The following is a 21,653-nucleotide window of genomic DNA, read 5'->3' as shown; positions in this document are numbered from 1 at the left end:
AGTGTGTGTCTGTGTGGGTTCTATCCCTTCGTTGGGCCAGAGGTGGGGAAGGGTGGTACTGAAATGCAGCAGGAAGTAGGGAGTCCGGGAGGAAGCCAGAGATGCTGGGCTAGGGAAGGGCGGTGGTTGGGAGGGGCAAGGCACTGGCAGCAGTCTGAAGGGTGGATTCATGCATGAATTTGTAGTCAACAAGCTGGAAGAGGTGGGATGCCGGAGGCTCCTTCCACCCTCGGGCTGTGGAGATGGCAGGCCTCTTTTGGATTCCAGCTCTGCCACTTTCATGCTGTGGGCATGAGGTGGCCTCCCTGAGCCTCAGTTCCCTCCCCCCACGAAATGGCAAATAACAAACACGTGCCACCAAAAACAGACAAAACCTCATAACAGTACAAAGTATTTCTTGAGTGCTGACTCTGTCCCATGTGCTGTGGTAAGCACTTTCCACTTAACCCTGCATCCGCCCATGAGGCAGGTGCTATAATGACCCTTCAGTTTACACATCGGAAACTGAGGCACAGAGAGAGCCGGTAATCCACCCAAAGTCACGCAGTGAGTGAGTGGTGGAGCTGGGATTTGAAGCTAGGATTCTTCCAGAATCTGTACTTTAACCCCACTGTATGTAGCCACTCTTATAAATGATAGTCTAAAAGCCCGGCGCATAGTAGGTGCACAATAAATATTATATAAAATGATTGTTTTCATTTTTGTAAGTCTTGAGCGATCCGTCCTCATTTTTTTTCTGCTGGGTGAATTGAGGCTCTGCGAAGGGCAGGAGGTTGCCTGAGGACTTCCAGCTCTGCAGACCACACGGGATAATAGAGCTAACGTTATATAGCACTTACTGGGCGTGAAATACTGTTCGAGGACTTTGCACGGAATAATTCACTTAATTCTCAAACGTCCCTGTGAGGTGGGGGCTATGATGATCCCCATCTTATGGATGAGGAAACTAGGCCCAGAGAGGTAAAGTCACTGCCCAAGGTCACACAGGGAATAAGGGACAGGGCCACAGTCGGACCAGGTCAGCTGGCTCTGGCGCCGCACACGTCCACCCTCTGCCCTCTCCTTGCCTCGCAGGCCGAGAACCTCTTGCTGGACGCTGAGGCCAACATCAAGATCGCCGACTTTGGCTTCAGCAATGAGTTCACGCTGGGCTCGAAGCTGGACACGTTCTGCGGGAGCCCCCCGTACGCCGCCCCGGAGCTGTTCCAGGGCAAGAAGTACGACGGGCCGGAGGTGGACATCTGGAGCCTCGGCGTCATCCTGTACACCCTCGTCAGCGGCTCCCTGCCCTTCGACGGGCACAACCTCAAGGTGCTGGGCGCGGCTGGCACGGGGGCTGTGACTCCGCCCGGGGAGGGTCTCTCTGGCCCTCACAGTCGGGCCCCCAAACACCTCTTCTGCAGAGGGCTGGAGGGGTGGGGCCGAGCTCACAGGGCATGACGGGGGTCAGGTAGGACCCAGGTCCCCCCCAGCCACACGGCCAGCGCAAGTGGACCAGGCTGTGTCGGGGTTCAGGGTGTGGGCTTGGCCGCCAGCAGGCTTGGGTTCAAATCCCGCTCACTCACTCATCCATTCAGGACATAGTTACTGCTTATCGTCCACGGGTCAGGCTCCGTTTGAAGCTTTGCTGACACAGGGTGAACAAAAGAGACAGAAATCCCTGCCATCATACATGCTGCTCCCCAGGCGATCCTTGAAAACACTCTTAAGTGGGAAAAGCTGGTCACAAAAGACCACCCGCTGTGGGTTCCCTCTCTGTGAAATGTCCAGAATAGGCAAATCCACAGAGACGGAAGGCAGATCAGTGGTTGCCTAAGACTAGGGAGGAGGTGGGGGTTGGGCTACAGGGTTTCTTCTGGGGGTGATGGCCATGTTCTAAAACGGATTCTGGTAATGGTTGCAACAACTCGGTGAATATACTGAAAGCCGTTGAATGGTGCACTTAAACAAACAAACAAAAAATCCTGCTCTCATGGACCGACATTCTTGCAGCAGAGCCAGGCAGAAAATAAAATAATAAGCAAAATATGTAGCACGCTAGATGCTGGCCAGTTCTGTGGAAGGGGGTGGGAAGCGTGGGGTGAGTTGTAGTGTTGGGGTGGATTTTTTTTTTCCTTTGAACTTTTTATTCTGAAACACTGCCGGTCAACAGAGAAGTTGTCAGCCTAGAACAGGGGACAGGTGTGTACCTTTCAGGAGATGCTCCGATTGCCTGCGGCCACATGTGCCATGTGAGTGTCTATATATGCTTGTGGTACCGCTGTCATCACCGTTACTGATGGAACACATGGGAGTCAGTTGCAGACACAATGTCCCTTCATCCCTAAAGGCTGCATACAGCAGGGATCTCATGAGACGCGGCCTTTCCCCATCCACAATCACGCTCAGGCAATCCAGCGCTGACGTGTTCCCGGCCTCTAACCCGCGGCCCATGCTCGGGTTGCATCAGTCATCCCGAGAATATCCTTGGCAGCCATGTCTTCTGCTCCAACATCCGCTCAGGCGCCCTCATGGCGTTCTGTTGTCCTGTCTCTAGTCTTCTTTCATCTGGAACAGTCCCTCCGCCGTTCTTTGTCTTCCATGGTACGGCAGTGATGAGCTCAGGCCAGTCATCTTGCAGAAAGAACCTCCCTCAGCCTGGGCTGCACAGTGTGTCCTCACGCTTGGATCCAGGTGGTGCATTTCGGGTGGGAATTCCTCAGCGGGAGTGCTCAGGCCTGCTTGATGTGGCCGTGAGGAGCCATCAGGGGCTCAGGGAGGTCACTGCCGAGGACAGGCCAGCAGAGCCCTGAGTGATGAGGAAGGGGACCCCTGCGTCACAGTGGCATCGGCCAAGCAGCCAACTCCGCCGAACCTCAGTCTCCACCTGTGTTCAGTGAGGACCCTAAGGTACCAACCTCACAGCAGCGATTCGAGGACTTGCTGAGATCACAGAATAATCTTTCTGAGCCCCAAGCATGAAGCCAAGAGAACTTTCCAAAGGGCCAGACCAGCCTCTCACCTGCCCCAGGCCCTTGTCACCTCCTGTTGTCCCAGTTTCCCCACCAGGCACCCCAAGCCTTGCTGGGTGAAGGAGACATGCAGCTGGGGGCAGATCCCTGCTCTGTCATTTCCTTGCTGAGTGACATTGAACAAGTCCCTTCCTGAACCTCCGTTTCCCCACCTGTAAGATGGGGACACTTACAGCCAGACTGGGTGTGTGAAGCCCTTCACAGGGACCTGGCATCTGCCCAGGGTGTCACGCTCGGGAGCTGCCCTGGTTGTGGTGTCCGTGGCCTGATGGCTACTTCTCACCGTCACGTGACAGAGGCGGCGTGGAGTGGTGGTTACGCAGCACAGGCTCCGGGGCTTGACGGCCTGGCTTTGAACCCTGGCCCTGCCACTTTGTGGCTGCACAGTCCCAGAGCAAGTGACTTAACCTCTCTGGGCCTCAGTTTCCTCGTCCGGAAAACGGGGCGTCATAACCCTGCCTCACAGCATCCTTGTGAACACAGATGTCATGTGTGTAAAGCACTGAGAACGCGGCCCAGCACCGGGTGAGCGCTCTGAAAGCGATCCTCGTCGCTATGAAATATTCACGACCCTTCAGGCTGTGATGATCTGCCCTAGTCTGCCATGCCATGGAGCGTGGAATTTATTTTTTCTTTCATAACCTTGGCAGGGCCCTCCTAAAAGGCCCTTAAAAAAAAAAAAAAAAGTCAGCATATAAATCAGTGCTCATTCTTTGAAACTGCCAGGGCCTCATAGCTGTTTGGAAAGACAAATGGGGGATGGGGGTCAGGATGCCCCTCTCTCCTCCCTTCTTGTAAACCTAATATTCAAAAAGCACTTGCGGGGACTTCCCCGGTGGCGCAGTGGTTGGGACTCCGCCTGCCAGTGCAGGGGACGCGGGTTCATGCCCTGGTCTGAGAGGATCCCACATGCCACGGAGCAACTAAGCCCGTGCGCCACAACTACTGAGCCTGCGCTCTAGAGCCTGTGAGCCACAACTACTGAGCCCACGTGCCACAACTGCTGAGGCCCGTGCGCCTAGAGCCCGTGCTCTGCAACAAAGAGAGGCCACCGCAATGAGAAGCCCACGCACTGCAACGAGGAGTAGCCCCCGCTCGCCGCAACCAGAGAAAGTCCGCCCGCAGCAACGAAGACCCAATGCAGTCAAAACTTAATTAATTAATTAGTTAATTTTTAAAAAAACACTTATGGAATCCCTGGAGGTCCAGTGGTTAGGACTCCGCGCTTTCACTGCCGAGGGCCCAGGTTCGATCCCTGGTCCTGGAACTTAAGATCCCACAATCCACGTGGCACGGTCAAAAAAAAAAGGTACTTGCTCTGGGCATGACTCGTGCTAGGCATTTACTTCTACAAACTCACTCCTACCCTAGCCTGGGAAATGAGTGCTGTGATCCCTGTTTACAGATACGGAAACTAAGGCCCCAGAGGCTGACTCATCGACCCACCTCCCCTCTTATCTGGCTTATAGAACTCACCCTTTCTGTAAGATTAACTCAGAATGAAAAGTTATATCGCTTTTTAAAAAAACTTTTTTGAAAACTGCTGCATCTATGACAACGTTCCCATTTTACAGATGGGAACTGAGGTCGAGAAAAAGTGGTGGGGTTTTTCCCACTGCATCAGGGCTGGGACTTGGAGCTCCTATCACTTTTGTCGGGGGATTGGGAGAAAGATTGTGTGTGTGTGTGTGTGTGTGTGTGTGTAATGAAAATGGGTGGGGAGGCGGGGCGGACCCCTCCCCCAGTAACCCCGTCCCCCCAGGAGCTGCGGGAGCGAGTCCTCAGAGGGAAGTACCGGGTCCCTTTCTACATGTCAACAGACTGTGAGAGCATCCTGCGGAGATTTTTGGTGCTGAACCCAGCGAAACGCTGTACCCTCGAGGTAAGCTAAGCCTCCAGCCCCACACCCCTCCCACTGAAGCCTTCTTGGCTGGCACTATTCCTCTCCCGTGCCCGACCTGCTGCTGGAAGGTGAGGGGAGACAGGCAGCCCAGGAAAAGGCTCCCAGGCCCGTCCTGACACCGCCCCCCAAACAGCCTCGCCCACTCCCCGACATGCCAGTAATTAGCTAATGAGCTCCTAGAGTGATTACAGGGTGCCAGGGACCCAGATGATGCGGAGGAGGGAGGGTGGCATCAGGAGGCTTCAGCTGGGTGGGTGAGGGATGGGGCGAGGAGGTGCTAGCTCTCAGGAAGCTCTTGATTTCTGGGGTGCTAGGCCTTGGAGGTGGGGGCGGGGCAGGGCAGGAACCCCATCTGGGGGCCTACGTGGGAGGTGGGAAGCTATATTTTTCCCAGTTCCTTCTGACAGCTCTCTTTCCCCTTCCCTGTCCTGCTCCCGATTCCTGTAGCAAATCATGAAAGACAAATGGATCAACATCGGCTATGAGGGTGAGGAGTTGAAGCCATACACAGAGCCCGAGGAGGACTTCGGGGACACCAAGCGAATCGGTGAGGGTCAGGGGGAGCAGAGCCATAGGCCGCAGAGCCAGGGGTGGGAGCTTCCCAGCACCTACCCCTTTGGTTAGTGCATCACAGAAGTTTGCAAGGCAATTGGGGAGAGCAGAGAAGTCTGGCCTCCAGTCCCTGCGCCGCTACTTTCTAGCTGTGTGACCCAGGGCCAGTGGCTTCCCCTCTCTGTGCTTCTGTTTCCTCATCTGTAAAACGGGATAATCAGAGAACCTATCTCATAAGTTTGTTATGAATAGTCAGTGAATGAATTTATATAAAGGCACTTATATCAGGCATGTAATAAGTGCTTTTGTGTTAACTTTGACTATTAAGACACAAGAAATCACAGTCACTTCCAGAAGAGTTTGGTCAAAGCCATCAGTAATCTGCATGTTTGAGAAAAACTCCCACCTTGGCACATGCCTCACCCTCCACCCGTTTGGTCCCAGTCCCTTCAGCCTGGAGCCCTTGAACATTTGACCCCAAAAGCATTAGCCCTGGAAGAGCCCCTTAGGAACTATCCAGTAACCTTCATTCTACAGCTGAGGAAACCAAGGCCACCATCAGATCTGACTGTATTAATCAGGACTTCCTGGTTGCAAGTAACAGAAAACCCAAGCCATTCTGGCTTAAACCAGATAATAATAATAGGTTGAACCATGTGAAATTGCCATTGTAATAGCTCAAAAAATTTTAATACCAGCAATTTCATGTGTTTTAACCTAATAGTGATGTTATTCATTCACATAACTGAAAAGGCCAGGGTATATCAGCCTTCAGGCACAGCTGGATCCAGGTACTCAGAGACAGTTGTTAGGGATCTTCTCAGTGGTGGCTTCTTTCCCAGGCAGCTCTCCCTGCCAGGAGCAAGCTGACAACAGCATATCCTAGTGGCCTGGACACCCCATCAGGAAGAGAAGCCACTTTCCTAATGTTCCAATAGAAGCCCTAGGGCGGTGCCCATTGACTACCCCTGAACCAGTCAATTTGACCTTGGGGATGGAACACGTTTATTGGCCAGAACTGGGTCATATGTCCACCCTAACCAGTCACTGTGGCTTTGGGTATGGAGCGTTCTGATTGGCCATACCTGGGTCATCTGTCCACCCTGAACCAATCAGCATGGCCTTGGGGATGGAACACTCCGATGGTCCAGACCTGAGTTATATGCCCGCCCTTGGGGCTTGGAGCAGGCAGGAGTCAGCCAGGTGATCTGAGCTGGGAAGAAATGTTGTTCCAAGGAAAATCAGGGTGCTGCTGGCAGAAGGAGGAATGGATACTGGACAAGCCAAAGAGCAGGCATTATGTGATGCAGAAACGAGTGGAAGGGAAGGATCTGGGGAGACTGAACCTCCTCTCCATCCCCCTCTCCCAGAGGTGATGGTGGGTATGGGCTACACGCGGGAAGAAATCAAAGAGGCCTTGACCAGCCAGAAGTACAACGAAGTGACTGCCACCTACCTCCTGCTGGGCAGGAAGACTGAGGTCAGAAGGCGTCAGGGACATTTGGGATGCGCGATGCCCGGGGTGGTGGGACATCTGGGGCACAGGGGACAGGGTCTGAGGTTCCTCGTCTGTCATCTTCCTGCAGGAGGGTGGGGACCGGGGCACCCCGGGGCTGGCCCTGGCACGGGTGCGGGCGCCCAGCGACACCACCAATGGAACAAGCTCCAGCAAAGGCACCAGCCACAGCAAAGGGCAGCGGAGTTCCTCCTCCACCTACCACCGCCAGCGCAGGCATAGCGACTTCTGTAAGTATCGGCCCCGCACCCTCACATGCCATCCCTGGTCCCAGGGCCTCGGACCTGCATTACATCAGGGCTCTCTGGCTGGCAAGCAGCAGAAACCTGCTCGAGCCAACTGCAACGAAGGGAGGAATGTCTTATAAAGGTGCAGGGACATTGCATGAAATTTGGAGGCAGCCAGACTCAGTAAGGGATTAGAAACTGGAAAAGCAGCCAGACCCAGAGCAGACACTCTGTGTCTTGCTTCTTCTCTGCTCGTCTGGGTTTTCCTTTCTTTCTTACATATCCTGCCTTATCTTTTTCCCAGTCTCTTAACTCCTTGCAACTCGGTTTTAGAGGCCAGCTCAAATAATAGCTGGAATCTCTTTGGTTCACTTGATATCAGGGTCCAGTTGGGATTAATCCACTTGACTAGGACACAGGGTGACACATTGTACAAAATGGCTGCTGAGAGCCTGCCCCCTGGCCTCTCCTCCTTACTTACTAGTGGGAAGGGAGTGGGCAGACACCTGATTGTATCCCACATTCTGCAACTAACATATCTCATCCCCTGCAGAAAATAGACCCACCACCACTACCACCACAAATGAGACATGGGAACTTCCAGGAGGTCTCTTACCTATACCCTCAACAAATGTTAATCATCCCCACTATTTTTTAACAGCTTTATTGAGATATAATTCACATACATTTAAAGTGTGCAGTTCAGTGGCGTTAGCATAGTCACAGATTTGTGTATCCTTCACCACAGTCAACTTTAGAACATTGTCAATACCCCATAAAGAAACTCCATAACCCTTAGTCATCTACTTCAAATCTCCCATCCACCCCAACCTCTAGCCCCTGACAACTACTAATCTATTTACTATCTCTGTAGATTTTCCTAGTCTGGACATTTCATATAAATGGAATCATACAGTATGTGACCTTTTGTGACTGGATTCTTTCACTTAACATCATGTTTTCAAGGCTCATCCGTATCATAGCAGTATCAGTGTTTCATTTCTTTTTATGGGCGAATAATATTCCATTGCATGGATATACCATATTTTGTTTATCCATTCATCAGCTGAGGGTCACTTGGGTTGTTTCCGCCTCTGGTTACTGTGAATAGCATTGCTGTGTACATTCATGTACAAGTTTTTGTGTAGATCTATGTTTTCATTTCTCTTGGGCATGTACCTAGGAGTGGAATTGCTGGGTCATATGGTAACTCTACGTTTAACAGTTAAGGAACTGCCAAGGTGATTTACAACTTTCTGTTATTTTTGCAGCCCTATTTCTCTCTAGGGGTGAAATTCTTTACTCTGGGACGGGCACTAGTACAGGAAGAGGGGAGTCAGGGAAGCTTAGCATCAGTCCTGAGCAGAACCTGCTTTGTTCTGGATGGTCAAGCCATTCCCCTCCCCTGGATCTCCTTTTCCCCACCTATAAAATAGCGAGATTGGCCCAGAGAGTCCCTAAGAAGCTTGTGACTCCAACATCCTATGGTTAGAACACGGTAGCCTTTAAAAATAACCCACACAGAGACCTTCAGGGTTCTGGGGTTCTCGGGATAAAAGATGGTTTTTGAGTGCCCTGTGTCTGTCATTGTAGAGCTTGTTATGGTTCTGGGACTTTTGCGCATTAAGTTTCCTGAGGATTTAACATGCAGAAGTTCTGACTCTCTGAAGTTCTAGAACACGTTTAACCCCCAGGTTCTAAAACTGTAAATTCCCAAGATGTTCTAAAGAACAAAATTTGTTTTGTTTTGTTTTTGAAACTATCACACTCACATCCTTCAAAACTTGATAGCACAGGAAGGGTAGATGGTAAAAAAGTCTTTGTCCTACACGTATCTCGCAGCCCCCAGTCTTCCTTGGAGGCAGCCGCTGTTACCGGTTTTATATCAATTCTTTCGGAGAAGTTTCATTCATATATAAGTATATAAAGAGACAGATGTGAAAAGAAGGAGAAAGAGAAAAATTTTTAAATGCATAAAGATGGATAAATACAATATTAATATATTAATATACTATAAAGATATATTCTCTCCTTTTAATAGAAATGATAGCCTTTGGGCAACGTTCATTTATAAACAAGTATAGATAAATAGATACAGTTAAACACTTTTCCCCCTTTTTTTTTTTAATATTTTATTATTTATTTGGCTGCGTTGGGTCTTCGCTGCTGCGCATGGGCTTTTCTCTAGTTGTGGCAGGCAGGGGCTACTCTTCATTGCGGTGCGCGGGCTTCTCATTGCGGTGGCTTCTCTTGTTGCGGAGCACGGGCTCTAGGCATGCGGGCTTCAGTAGTTGTGGAGCGCAGGCTCAGTAGTTTTGGCTCACGGGCTTAGTTGCTCCACGGCATGTGAGATCTTCCTGGAGCAGGGCTCGAACCCGTGTCCCCTGCATTGGCAGGCGGATTCTTAACCACTGCGCCACCAGGGAAGTCCTTCCCCCTTTTTATACACATGATAGCCCACTGTAGACCTCATACCTTGCCTTGCCTTTTCTACCTCACAGTCTATCTTGAAAATCTTTCTGTATTGGAACATTTTTTATAGTTGCATAGTACTCCCATTGTGTGACAATATCTTGACTTACTTAGTTATTCCCATATTAAGGGGCATTTAGCCTGTTCCCAGTCTTTTGGCCTGAAAAAAAAAAAAAAGGATGCAGTGAATAACCTGTATGTGTGTCATGTCATTTATGTGGAGCTTCTGGGTCAGTATATATGTTGTCACTTAGATGTTATCAGAATGGCCCATGCAAAGGTTGTAGCCTATGTGAGGAATTCTAAGGTCCTAAGGATCATCTGGAGTCGGTTCTGGCTTTTCCAGGTGACGCCAACCCTAAACTGTCCCCTCCCTCTACCAGGTGGCCCATCCCCTGCACCCCTGCACCCCAAGCGCAGCCCAACCAGCACAGGGGAGGCGGAGCTGAAGGAGGAGCGCCTGCCAGGCCGGAAGGCGAGCTGCAGTGCCGCGGGGAGCGGGAGCCGAGGGCTGCCCCCCTCCAGCCCCATGGTCAGCAGCGCCCACAACCCCAACAAGGCAGAGATCCCAGAGCGGCGGAAGGACAGTACGAGCACCCCTGTGAGTGGAGGGGCTGGGGGATGGGACCAGGGGTGCCACCACCTGTGGCCCAGCCTATCGATGCCACCTGGGTCACATTTTTCAGTCTCTGCCGTTTCCTATCCTGTTCCCCAGACCACCACACGGGACTCTTTGTTTTATCCATTCAGTCATTCACTCAACAGACATTTATTGAGTGCTCTCTCTGCCTAAGCTTGTGCTTGATTCTAGTGTATAAATTAGGATTCAGTGTCAGAAAGAAGTACTCTGTGCTTTCGACGGGAAGGATTTAATACGGGGAATTAGGTGTGGTGTTTACACAATTGTAGGAAGGGCTGGAGGGGCAGGCAATAGACAAGACCTACAAGAATGACATATTGCCACAGCAGAATTGACCCACCAAGGGAGCTGCCACCTCTGAGGCCACCTCTAGCTCTGTTGAATTCAAGAACATACGGTCATGGCTGCAATGCAAGACTCAGAAACTTCATTCTCCGGAAGAAGAGCCTCTGCTGCCCAGAAGTCTGGAGAACCGGCACTGGTGCCCTGCTGAAGCAAAGACCCTCATCTCACGGATTTGCCTGTGTGAGCCCAAGTCAAAGGGGGGCAAGAAAGTGGCTGCCACCCCTTTTCCACCTTCCAGATCTTCATGAGTGCAAAGATTGGCAGAACCCATTCATATCCAGAACCTGGGCTGCAGAGGAGTTTCTGGGGAATGTAGCATTTGGCTTTCTTGCTTCTACAGCTCCTTAGAATAATATAATACAAGCTAAGGGAACCAAAACATCCTCATCATCAGAGACAAGGGTGGAGACAAGTTACAGGAAGGTGGTCAGGATGCTGAAGCTACATAGACCGGAGTTTGAATTTCATTGATGAGCTGTGTGACCCTGAGCAAGTAACTTCCCCTCTCTGAGCTTCATTATTCCACCCTGTGAAGATGAGCTCATCAAAGAACTTGGGTTGTTGGGAGGATCTTGTACAGTCTTCACACAGTGTCTGGCTCAGTAAGCACTCAATGAATGAGAGCTGTTGTAATTGTTGAAATAAACCCACACTTTAAGAAAGTAGAAAAGGAACAGCAAACTACACCACCACCACCCCCCCGCCCAGAAAAGCAGTAGAATAAAGGAAATAATAAAGAGAAGAAAGGAAATCAATAAAGGAGAAAACAGATGTACCCTAGAGAAAATCAACAAGCCAAAGTCTGATTCTTTGAAAAGATTAATAAAATCAATGGACCCCTAGAAAGACTAATTAATAAAAAAGACAGTACATAACATTGTAAATCAACTATACTTCAATTTTAAAAAAAAAAGAAAGAAAAACTACAGCAAACACAAAATTACCACTATCAGAAGTGAAAAAGAGAACTTTGTTCTAACATAAAAAGGTAGTAAGATGGTATTAGGAACTACTCTATGCCAATAAATTTGACAACTTAGACAAAATTGACAAATGTCTTTAAAAACACAGTTAACCAAAACTGACACGAGAAGAAATAGAAAACCTGAACAGTATCAACATCTTCCCATAAAGAAAACTCCAGACCCAGGTGGCTTTAAGCTGGTGGAAGTCTTCCACGCACTGAAAGAAGGAATAATACCCAACTTAGGCAGACTTCCAGAGGAAAGAAAGAGGGATCGCTTTCCAACACATTTTGTGAGGCAACAGAATCCTGATATGCCATTCCTGTCCTCGGAGAGCTCAGTGCAGTAGCGGGTGGGGATGTATGTGTGAACAGATGTGGTCACCCAGAGTGATCAAGGCTGTAGCAGGGAGTGCAAAGAAGGTAGCTGACTCAGCCTGGGGCCAGGGCGCGGATATATTATGAACTGACACCTGAAAGATAGCTAAGAGTGAGTCAGAGGGAAAGGTAGGAGGAATATCCAAGCAGATAAGACAGCATGTGCAAAGGCCTTTATGAGGAGAGACAGCATGGCATGAATAAGTATGTTTTTCAAAGTTTGATGTGGCTGGAGGTGGGGGAGAGCTGGGAGAGGAGAGGGGGGCAAGGCTGCCCCCTGGGAACCTTCCCTGACCTTCTCTCCTCCCAGCTCCAAGGCCTTCTATGACTCTCAGCCTACATTCTGGGATGGCCCACTAACCCTTCATGTCTTTAGCCAAAGTACAATAAACCACCTACTCACTTTCAGTTCACACACAGGCCCCTGCCTCGTTCCTCTTATTTTTATTTATTTTTTTATTATTATTATTTTTTGGCTGCGCCTTGCAGCATGCGCGATCTTAGTTCCCCGACCAGGGATCGAACCCGGGCCCCCTGCATTGGGAGCACGGAGTCTTAACCACTGGACCGCCAGGGAAGTCCTCCCCGCCTCGTTCCTAATGAGGGAGGCCAGAGAGGGTAAAAGGGGGGATTAAGGGGTATCCCTTTGCTCCCTCACTCTCCTCCTGGCCTTGTCTCCTGCAGAACAACCTCCCCCCCAGCATGATGACCCGCAGAAACACCTACGTTTGCACAGAACGCCCGGGGGCTGAGCGCCCATCCCTGTTGCCAAATGGCAAAGAAAACAGGTATGGAGGGAGGGCAGCAACAGGGAGGGGGCAGTGGGGTGTAGGTGAGCAGGGCCCCCCTTGATCTCAGATGATAGATGCGGGGAAGGGGTGCCATGGGGACTGGGGAGTCTGTGTCTGCCCTTCCCTTGGCAGAATCTACCCATGTCCTCCCTCTCCCAGACTCCCCTGAAAATCCTCCACCCTTAATTAATTAGCCGTCAGCACCAGGAAAGCAGTCTGACCCATTCTCTGCCTACGAGCCTTGGGAACCTGAGTTGATTCTTTTTTTTTTTTTTTTGAATGATCCATTTTTAGAGCTGGAGAGAAGCCCCAGATTGTCACAGCTTCAACATCCTCTGGTTGGCTGGGTTTCAAACTTCTTTGCCTGAGTCTGTTCGGTCTCTTTCAGCTGGCATGTGAGGGAAACCAGTACAGACTGGCTGGAGCATAAAAAGGGAATGAATTGGTTCACATCCCAGTTCAAGTCTGGGAGTGGGGCAGGCTTCAGGATAATGACACTGCCGCCCACCGGGACTGGCAGGCGTGACGCCGAGGTGCACTCTGGGAAGCACCTGATAAACAGATGCGGGTGTTACTCTTTGGTGGGGGCGAGGTAATGGAGTGGCTGAGGGCATTGATTCTGTGGCTACTCAGCTCCGAGTTTGAATCTTGCCTCTTAGCCCTTTGGCAGGTATCCGAGCCTCCATTTCCTCCTGTGTAAGATGGGGCTGCTGTTCTCTGCCTCCAGACCCTATTAGAGGGATCCAGTGGAGATCAGGTGTGTCCTTGTACCTGGCACAGGGCCTGAGACACAGAAGGCATTTGATGAATACGAGCTTTTTTGTGGTTGTTAAATAAAAATAATAACAGCCAACAGTTTTCAAGCAGTAACCATGTGCCAGGACTCTGTACATTAGCTAGTTGAATGCCCCTAACAATTCTATGAGGTCGATCCTGCTATCTCCATTTTACAGCTGAGGAAATGAGGCATAGATGGGTTAAGTAACTTGTCCAAGGCCACACAGCTGGTAAGTCAAGGAGCAAAGATTCCAGACTGATTCCAGAATCTGTACTTGTAACCACTATAATATATAGCCTCCCAGTTCTGGCCGAGAGATAAGTGTATAGTTAGATTATAGATTCAGGAATGAAAAGACCCCAGAGTGCAGTGGATGAGATGGAGGTTTAGTCCTCTGTGATGCAACCATCCAGAGGTAGGAGGCAGGGTCCTCCAAGGATTCAGGACCAATCTCAACATGAAGCTCCAGCTCTGGATCTGAGGCCACTGCACCAATTGCCACTATTTCCCAACCAGCAAGTAGGGTGGAAAGAAAGTGGAGTGCAAACTGCTTTCTTTTTAGAGGCGTGACCCGGAAATGGTACAGAGCACTTCTCTTTATATTCTCTTGGCCAGAGCATGGTCACATGACCACCCCTAGCTGCAAGGGGGGCTGGGAAATGTAGTATCTGGCTGGGCAGCCATGTGCAATGTTCATACTCTAAGGGGTTTGGTCACTAAGAGTAAAACAAGGTGTATGGATTCTGGGAGAGAGGTAGTGGTATCTGCCAATCAGGGCTCCCTCTTTGAGATCCAGGCTGGTCCCGGCTCCCTAGGATAGAAATTGGAGGTCTGGCTCCTGCTGTCAGGACTGGGAGCCTCAGAGGGCCTAGAGGAGGGTCCTGGGCTAGTGGAGCCACCTCTGCCCACACAGCGTCTTGAGAGAGTTAGGGAGAGGGTGCCTTCCTCTTTCTTTTCACCTGTTGAAACGTTTTCATAATGAACGTAGGTCCCCTTGATGTTCACATCTATTCCTTTCCCACGATTGAATAATAGCAAAGTGTTTGCACACTTGGTTTGGTTCCTGAGGTTTGGATGGCAAATAGCAAGGGATTCATCCAAAAATGTATCTGAATCTATTCAATTGCCGAGTTTGGAGAGAGGAGAATTGGGGATAGGGGACAGATTGGAGGGGGCAGAGTTTAAAGAAAGGGTAGTTTGAAGGAGGGACGACTTGGGAGTTGAGACGAGGAGGTAAGACAACACTAGGGCTGCACAGTGCACCGCCCGCACGACGTACACAGCAGCCCTGCCTCTGAGCCCCAGGTTGCTAGAGGTTTCTGATCTCAGGAACGACCAGTGGAGAAGCAGGGGGCTGGGGACTTGGCCTGCCTCAAGGCCCCACCCTGACTTGTACCTCTCTGCCCACAGCTCGGGGACCCCACGGGTGCCCCCCGCCTCCCCCTCCAGTCACAGCCTGGCTCCCCCGTCCGGGGAGCGGAGCCGCCTGGCACGCGGCTCCACCATCCGCAGCACGTTCCACGGCGGCCAGGTCCGGGACAGGCGGGCAGGGGGCGGGGCAGGTGGGGGCGTGCAGAACGGGCCCCCCGCCTCTCCCACGCTGGCCCATGAGGCCACACCCCTGCCCCCTGGGCGGCCCCGCCCCACCACCAACCTCTTCACCAAGCTGACCTCCAAACTGACCCGAAGGTGAGCCCCACGGGATGTGGGGTCTGGGGAGCGGGATGGGGGCGCTGACGGGGCCTAACCTGTCTTCTGCTCTACTCTGCCTCTGTATCCCCACGTCTCCTCCTCTTCCTCCTTCACCCTTCACCTCCCTCCTCACGCTGCAGGGTTACCCTCGATCCCTCTAAACGGCAGAACTCTAACCGCTGCGTTTCGGGCGCCTCTCTGCCCCAGGGTTCCAAGATCAGTAAGTCCCCTCCACCCTCTGCTTTCACTGGCTCTGCCTCTCTATCTGCATGGCTGACCTGTGTGCGGGCCTGGCGGGAGGGGGCGCTGTGAGTCGGGTAGGGGCTCCGGTGGTTCATTTCCTCACTCAGTTAATAAACAATAGTCTGGCCTCTGGAGCCAGACTCTTGGGGTTCAGACCCGAGCTCTTCCGAGTGCCCTTAAGCAAATGACTCAACTTCTCTGGGCCTTACTTTCCCCTTCCCTAAAATGGGGATAGTGATAACCGTACCTTCCTCATAGGGTTGTTGTGCGGTGAGGTATATCACTAAGTGAGGTGATGCATGGACTGAGCTTAAAATCTTGCCTTGGAAAATGCTTTATAAATATTTACTATTACTATTCTGTGAGTGTCTACTGTGTGCCTGGCACCATCGTGGGCCCAGAGTAAAGTGAACAAAAGGGATAAAATCCCTGCCCAGGACATTCTACTAGGGGACCCAGACAGTAAACAATAAATAAGTAAAATATATATACTGTCAGGTAGTGACAAGTACTAAGGAGAAAAAGGAAGCAAGGAAGTGGGGGTCAGGGGTGTGGAGAAGGGAGGGTGCAGTTTTAAATGGGGCAGGCCTCACTAAGGAGGTTTCATTTGAGTACAGCCTGAAGGAGGGGTGTGTGTGTGTGTGTGTGTGTGTGTGTGTGTATGTGTGTGTGTCCTTCTATATGTAGGTATGTGTCTCTGCCCACCCACCCCCCTCTTTTGTCTTCCAAATCCTTCAGTATCTTTCCTCCAGCCTGCACTAACCATTTCAAACGGGGCTCCGCTTCTGGGCATGGAGAGGGAAATCAAATCCTGACTCCCAGCCCTCCCCAGCCCAGCTCCATACAGCAGGGAGGGACCAGGGCTGAGGCAGGGCCTGGCCAGAGTCCTGGAGCCAGTGGGTTGAGGGAGAGGCCCCTATGTCCAGATTAGACACTCTTCCCCCCTCCCCTCCCCTAGGGTCACAGACGAACCTGAGAGAATCGGGGGACCTGAGGTCACAAGGTGAGTGCATGTGCCTCCCCTGAGTGCCACACCAGCCCCTCCCCTTTTGCCTGTCTCAGACCCCACTTGTGTAAGTACCTCTCCTCACCCCCCCCACCAGACCCTTAGATGGGGCCCAAGCCTCATCCTCATCCTCCAAGGCCAACTTCTTGAAATGTCCCTATGACCCTCCCTTCTCTGCTGGCTCCTCTCACCCACCCCCGCCCCCTTGATTTCCTCTCATTTCCACCTCCATCCCTGAGCATTATCCCTTGACCATCTTTAACTTCAGCCTCTCCCATCTCTAACCCACTCCTCCCCCTGTTGACACCACACCTCCTTTCCCCTCTCATCCAATGAGGCACAAGGGTTGCCAACAGCTCTGGGCCATTGTAGAAACCCAAGTGGAAATAAAGAGCCTCCCCGGCAGTTCCAACAGTCCCAGGACCGAATCTCATTGGCTGGAAATGGGTCACATGTCCATTCCTAAACCAATGCCTGGGACCAGAAGGGTGGAGTATTCTGATTGGTCAGACTTAGTGGTATGCTCATCTTTGAACCAATCACTGATTGGTTGCATGCTCTCATTGACCGGAAGTGAGTCATGTGTTCACCCTTGTGTTCATGCCCCACCTAAACCAGAAAGACTAGATCTGCAGTGCTTCTCAAGGGGAACACTCTTGGTATTTTAGGCGAGACATTTCTTTGTTAGGCAGGGAGTCTGTCCTTGGAGTCTGTCCCAAAGTGGGAACAGTGGGTTACCTTCTTCTTCTCCCCCATCTTTAACCCCTAATATCTTCCCACCTCAGTTGCCATCTACCTTGGGATCAAACGGAAACCGCCCCCCGGCTGCTCCGATTCCCCTGGAGTGTGAAGCTGACCAGCTCGCGCCCGCCCGAGGCCCTGATGGCAGCTCTGCGCCAGGCCACGGCGGCCGCCCGCTGCCGCTGCCGCCAGCCCCAGCCGTTCCTGCTGGCCTGCCTGCACGGGGGTGCGGGCGGGCCCGAGCCCCTGTCCCACTTTGAAGTGGAGGTCTGCCAGCTGCCCCGGCCGGGCCTGCGAGGAGTTCTCTTCCGCCGCGTGGCGGGCACTGCCCTGGCCTTCCGCACCCTCGTCACCCGCATCTCCAATGACCTCGAGCTCTGAGCCGTCACGGCCCTGGGTCCCCTCCTCTTTTCCTCTCCTACTTCGCTTCGGCAGGAGAGAAAGGGGATCAAGGAGGGGATTCTCCCTTTGTCATCACTTCAGTTTCCCTGAAATCGATCTGGGGGCAGAGACTGTCCCCTCTGCTGTTCTCTGGGGCCGCTGGGCAGGAGAGAAGAGCAAAGGGGCTTAGCAGGGAAAGCTGGCACATTCCTGGAGCCTCCAGCTTGTCCTGTCCCCCCTCACCCTGCCTCGGGGCACCTGAGGAAACTTTGGGGGCAGGGCGGGGGCAGAAAGGGAAACAGGAAACTTCCATTCCCCCCCAACAGCTCAAGAATTAGGCCTTGGGCAGGGGCAAGAAGAGTTGCTGAGCCTAAAGGCTGGAGAACTGGGGTGGGTGGGGTCGGGAGTGGGGGTCAGAGAGGCAGATTCCTTCCCCTCCCCATCCCCTCCTGCTCGAACCCCCCCTTCCTGCCCCAGGCTGGCGCGGGGCACTTTGTACAAATCCTTGTAAATACCCCCGGACCCTCCCCTCTGCAGAGGTCTCCCGAGGAGCTGCCGCTCTCACCTCCGGTTTTTAAGTTATTACAGCCCCACCCTCCTCCTGTCAGCCCCTCACCTGCAGCCTGTTGCCCAATAAACTTAGGAAGTCCCCCCTCCCCCACGCTGACCCTGGGGTCTTCCTTCCTTGCCCTCACCTGCAAGTGAGATGAAGAGGAGGTGTGTGACTGGGCCAGTGGTTTCTCCTTTCTGAGCCTCGGTTTTCTCATCTGCAGAATGGGAGTAGTGGGGGTGTGAGGGTCAAGAATGATTGTGGAAGAGGGCAGGACAGGACTCGGCCTCATCCACGAGGCCCCAGTTCCTATATCGGACCCCCGTTCATCCATTCACATACCCACCCACATGTTATACTGGACTCTAAGCCACTTCTTACTCCAGCAGTACATTTATTCAATAAACAGTCATTGACCGGTGCCTACTCCATGCCAGGCCCAGTGTGGACACGGAGACACAGGGAGCCCCTGTCTATTGTGGGGGGGTTCTGATAGACACTAGAGAAACCATTGCTTTGGGGGCCACAGAAGAGAAAGTGAGGGGGTTTGGGGAAGGCACTCCGGAGGAACTGGTGCCGGAGTTGGGCTTTGAAGGATGAGTAGGAGTTGACCAGGTATTCGGTATGCCCTGGGCACAAGCCTGGAAGTGGAAGTGCATGGTATAGCTCAGAGAACTGTGGGTAATTTCAGGGTGGCTGCTGTGTTGGGGGTGGGTGGAGAATTGGCAAGAGAAATGCTGTATTAGGACTCATAATCCATCTACACTTAAGCAAAAAGGTATTTGCTCATTTCATAGGCCAGGGGTGCCTGACTTCAGGTACATCTGGATCTAGGCAGCAGGCCAGCTCACCTCTGCTTTTTTCAGTGTGAGTTTCATTCTAGTAGTTTCATCCAGTAGGCACTCCCTGATGGCAATGATGATGCCAGCAGTTCCAAGCTTTCATCCTTCCAGCTTAGTTGCTGCAGCAGAAAGTCTGCTGAGCTTAAGTCATGTGATCGTCCCTGGACCAGTCGCTGTGACTCTGGAGTGGCCTGTGCCTACAACTGGACTTAGAAGGGGCTCCCCAAAGGAAAGTCAAGGTGTCAGGAGCAGGAGAAGGGAAGTGGAAGCATGATAGACTTAAGCAGTAGAGGGCTGTCCAGTGCAGGAGGGCGGGGCTGCTTCACCCAGGGCCTTGTGGGCCAAAGTGAGCAGGCTGGGCTTTCATCCGAGGGCACTGGGGAGCCGTGGAGGGTTGCATGCAGGGAAGAGGCTTAGTCAAACTGCCTCAGTTGCCCATTTAGAGCATAGTAGGGTCAACTGTTGTATTCTTCACGGAGCTGACAGGAAAGTCAAATGAGAAATGAAGGGTGGTAAAGATTAAAGAGTGGCCAGTGTTGAAAAATTCAGGGTCTGGGGCAGAGCCAAAGTCCTGTCATGAGTGAGGCCAGAATAGGACTCTGCTGAAAGAGAAGTGTTTACAGTTGAGAGGGTAGAAAAATGAGGTGTGTGTCGGGGGAACCAACCCTGTCACGAAACCTCAATCCCGGAGGGCTTCCTTTGTGCCCAGCCCTGTGCTGGGGACACAGTGGTGACCAAAACAGCCCCAGCCCTGCCCTCGTGGGGCTCACGGTCCAGTGGAGGAGACAGCCGTGTCCTCAGTGATCCAGAGTGGGCAGGGCTGGTATGGGGGAGTCCAGAGCCCGCAGGAGTGCAAAGGGGGAAACTGCCCTAGCCAGGGAGGGCTTCCTGGGAGGAACAGCTTGGCTGTGATGGAGAGAACGATGAGCAGCTAACCAGACATGGCGGGGTGTGGGTCACGTGTTCTAGGCAGAGGGAACAGCGTGTACAATGGCTGGGAAGCCAGAGAGCGGTACAGGTCCTTCAGCAAATGACACATGACTTGAGTGAGTATAGAGTCACTGTGAGAGATGAGGCTGGAGATGCTGGCAGGGCCTTGAAGGTTGCGGAGAGGCACCTGGGCTTTGTACCAAGGGTACTGGGGCGCCATGGCAAGGTTGTGAGTAAGAGAGAGGCAGGGGCAGGTTTGTGCTGTGAATGGAGGGAAGGAATCAGGTCAGAAGAGTAGCGAGGAGGTCAGGACCGGACAGAAGGTGAGGAGAGAAGGGGTGGACTTCAGCCTTATGAGGCAAAATGGGCGGGACAGGCATGGTAGCTGACAAGTGCCTGGACTCTGGATTCGGCTGCCTCAGACCTTACTGGCTGGAGTGTGTGTGGTCTGTGTGGCCTCAGGGGTGGAGCTGGGACTAGTGATGGGATCTTCATTTGGGGACAGTATTGTAAAGGGCATCCCCATGTCTAACAGGCCCTGCGTGCTTTGACCTTTGGGGTCTCTTCTAACCTTTCTGTTTTGGTAATCTCTCTGGGAACTCTGACATCCCCGGGCCTCAGTTTCCCCTCTGGAAAATGGAGAGAGTTCTTGATCTCTAAGGGCCTTTTACCTATGTGACAAGGTTTGAAAAAGTGCCTCCTCCAGGTCCCTGGGGGCTCTGTCTTCTTAACTCTGCCTCACCTTTTCTTCTGAGGCCTTTGTCTCTTTAGGGGCCCACGTGCTATGCCCTAGCAAATGGAGGCCTCAGCCTATTGGGTCAAGTAGAAGTGATTGACGTGGCCAACACCCAATACATGTTCAGATGTTTCTTGACGTCTATTACCTGCTTCTCCCACACGCGACCCCAAGGCCCCTTCCTGCTCTTTCCTGGGACCAAGCTCTCCGAAAGTCCTATCTTTAAAGACTTAACAGGTATGCTCTGACCCAAGCCCCAGTCTGGAGGAGGAAACAGCTTGGGCAGACATTAAGGTGGGAATTGCAGAGTGTAAGGAACAAAAGAGTATATAGGTGAATCATGGGAAAAGACCTAGAAGGATGAGCCTTCAGCATATGGTATGAATTTGTTTGGCCTTGAAGAATCGCACTTAATACGAGAGCGTTCTAGGCGATGTGGGGAGCCATGGCAGGTTCTCGAGCAAAGTAAGGAAAGTTGGAAAGACTGCTAGCAGCTGTAGAGGGCTGAAGTCAGATCGCACAGAAGGAGGCCAGTGAAAAGCATAATGAAGTAGACAGTGATGAGATGCATGGGAGGTCTCAAACCGGAGGCCGGGGGGCCAAATTCAAGTCTCAGACATTTTCTTTGGCCTCCGTTTCTCCCTCGCGAGGACCCTGTGTTTGAGATCTGAGCGTGAGTGATTGGGAGCCGAGGTTGGGAAGGGCCCAAGCTCGGCGGTGTGACACTGGACCATACCTCTCCGGGTCTCAGATTCCCCATAGAGCTTTGTAATGTTTGGATTAGACTCTGTACCCTAACTTTGCCTCATTTTAGAGATGAGATAAAGCATGGCTAGCCCTAGGACATGTCTAGAGACGGCAAACCACTTCGAGGTCACACAGTAGCCAATTACAAAAGTCTTTCCTCCTCCTTTTCCTCCTCCCTCCCCCCCCCCATAACTATCGCACACAACGC

General features: G+C 52.1%; 1 protein-coding gene across 2 annotated transcripts in view; it reads left to right on the top strand.

Moving 5' to 3' along the window:
* Positions 1 to 18,611, top strand: part of MARK4 (microtubule affinity regulating kinase 4) — a 28,937-nt gene extending 10,326 nt beyond the window's left edge. Inside the window, exons 8-18 of one of the 2 annotated variants that reach the window (XM_059905649.1) lie at positions 1,075 to 1,311; positions 4,774 to 4,893; positions 5,362 to 5,461; positions 6,837 to 6,946; positions 7,053 to 7,212; positions 10,065 to 10,282; positions 12,693 to 12,796; positions 14,988 to 15,266; positions 15,410 to 15,489; positions 16,471 to 16,515; positions 17,304 to 17,470. In XM_059905649.1, the coding sequence (XP_059761632.1) occupies positions 1,075 to 1,311; positions 4,774 to 4,893; positions 5,362 to 5,461; positions 6,837 to 6,946; positions 7,053 to 7,212; positions 10,065 to 10,282; positions 12,693 to 12,796; positions 14,988 to 15,266; positions 15,410 to 15,489; positions 16,471 to 16,515; positions 17,304 to 17,368 (1,518 nt within the window). In that variant the 3' untranslated portion in view covers positions 17,369 to 17,470. Of the gene's footprint in view, positions 1 to 1,074; positions 1,312 to 4,773; positions 4,894 to 5,361; positions 5,462 to 6,836; positions 6,947 to 7,052; positions 7,213 to 10,064; positions 10,283 to 12,692; positions 12,797 to 14,987; positions 15,267 to 15,409; positions 15,490 to 16,470; positions 16,516 to 17,303 lie in introns of both variants that reach the window. The other variant, XM_059905648.1, reaches the window with a different exon arrangement.
* The last annotated feature ends 3,042 nt before the right edge of the window (positions 18,612 to 21,653 follow it).

This window comes from Balaenoptera ricei, chromosome 19, assembly GCF_028023285.1.
Source record: "Balaenoptera ricei isolate mBalRic1 chromosome 19, mBalRic1.hap2, whole genome shotgun sequence".
NCBI lineage: Eukaryota > Metazoa > Chordata > Mammalia > Artiodactyla > Balaenopteridae > Balaenoptera > Balaenoptera ricei.
The sequence above is the reverse complement of the archived record's forward strand: the minus strand, read 5'-3'. Positions and strand labels throughout refer to the sequence as shown.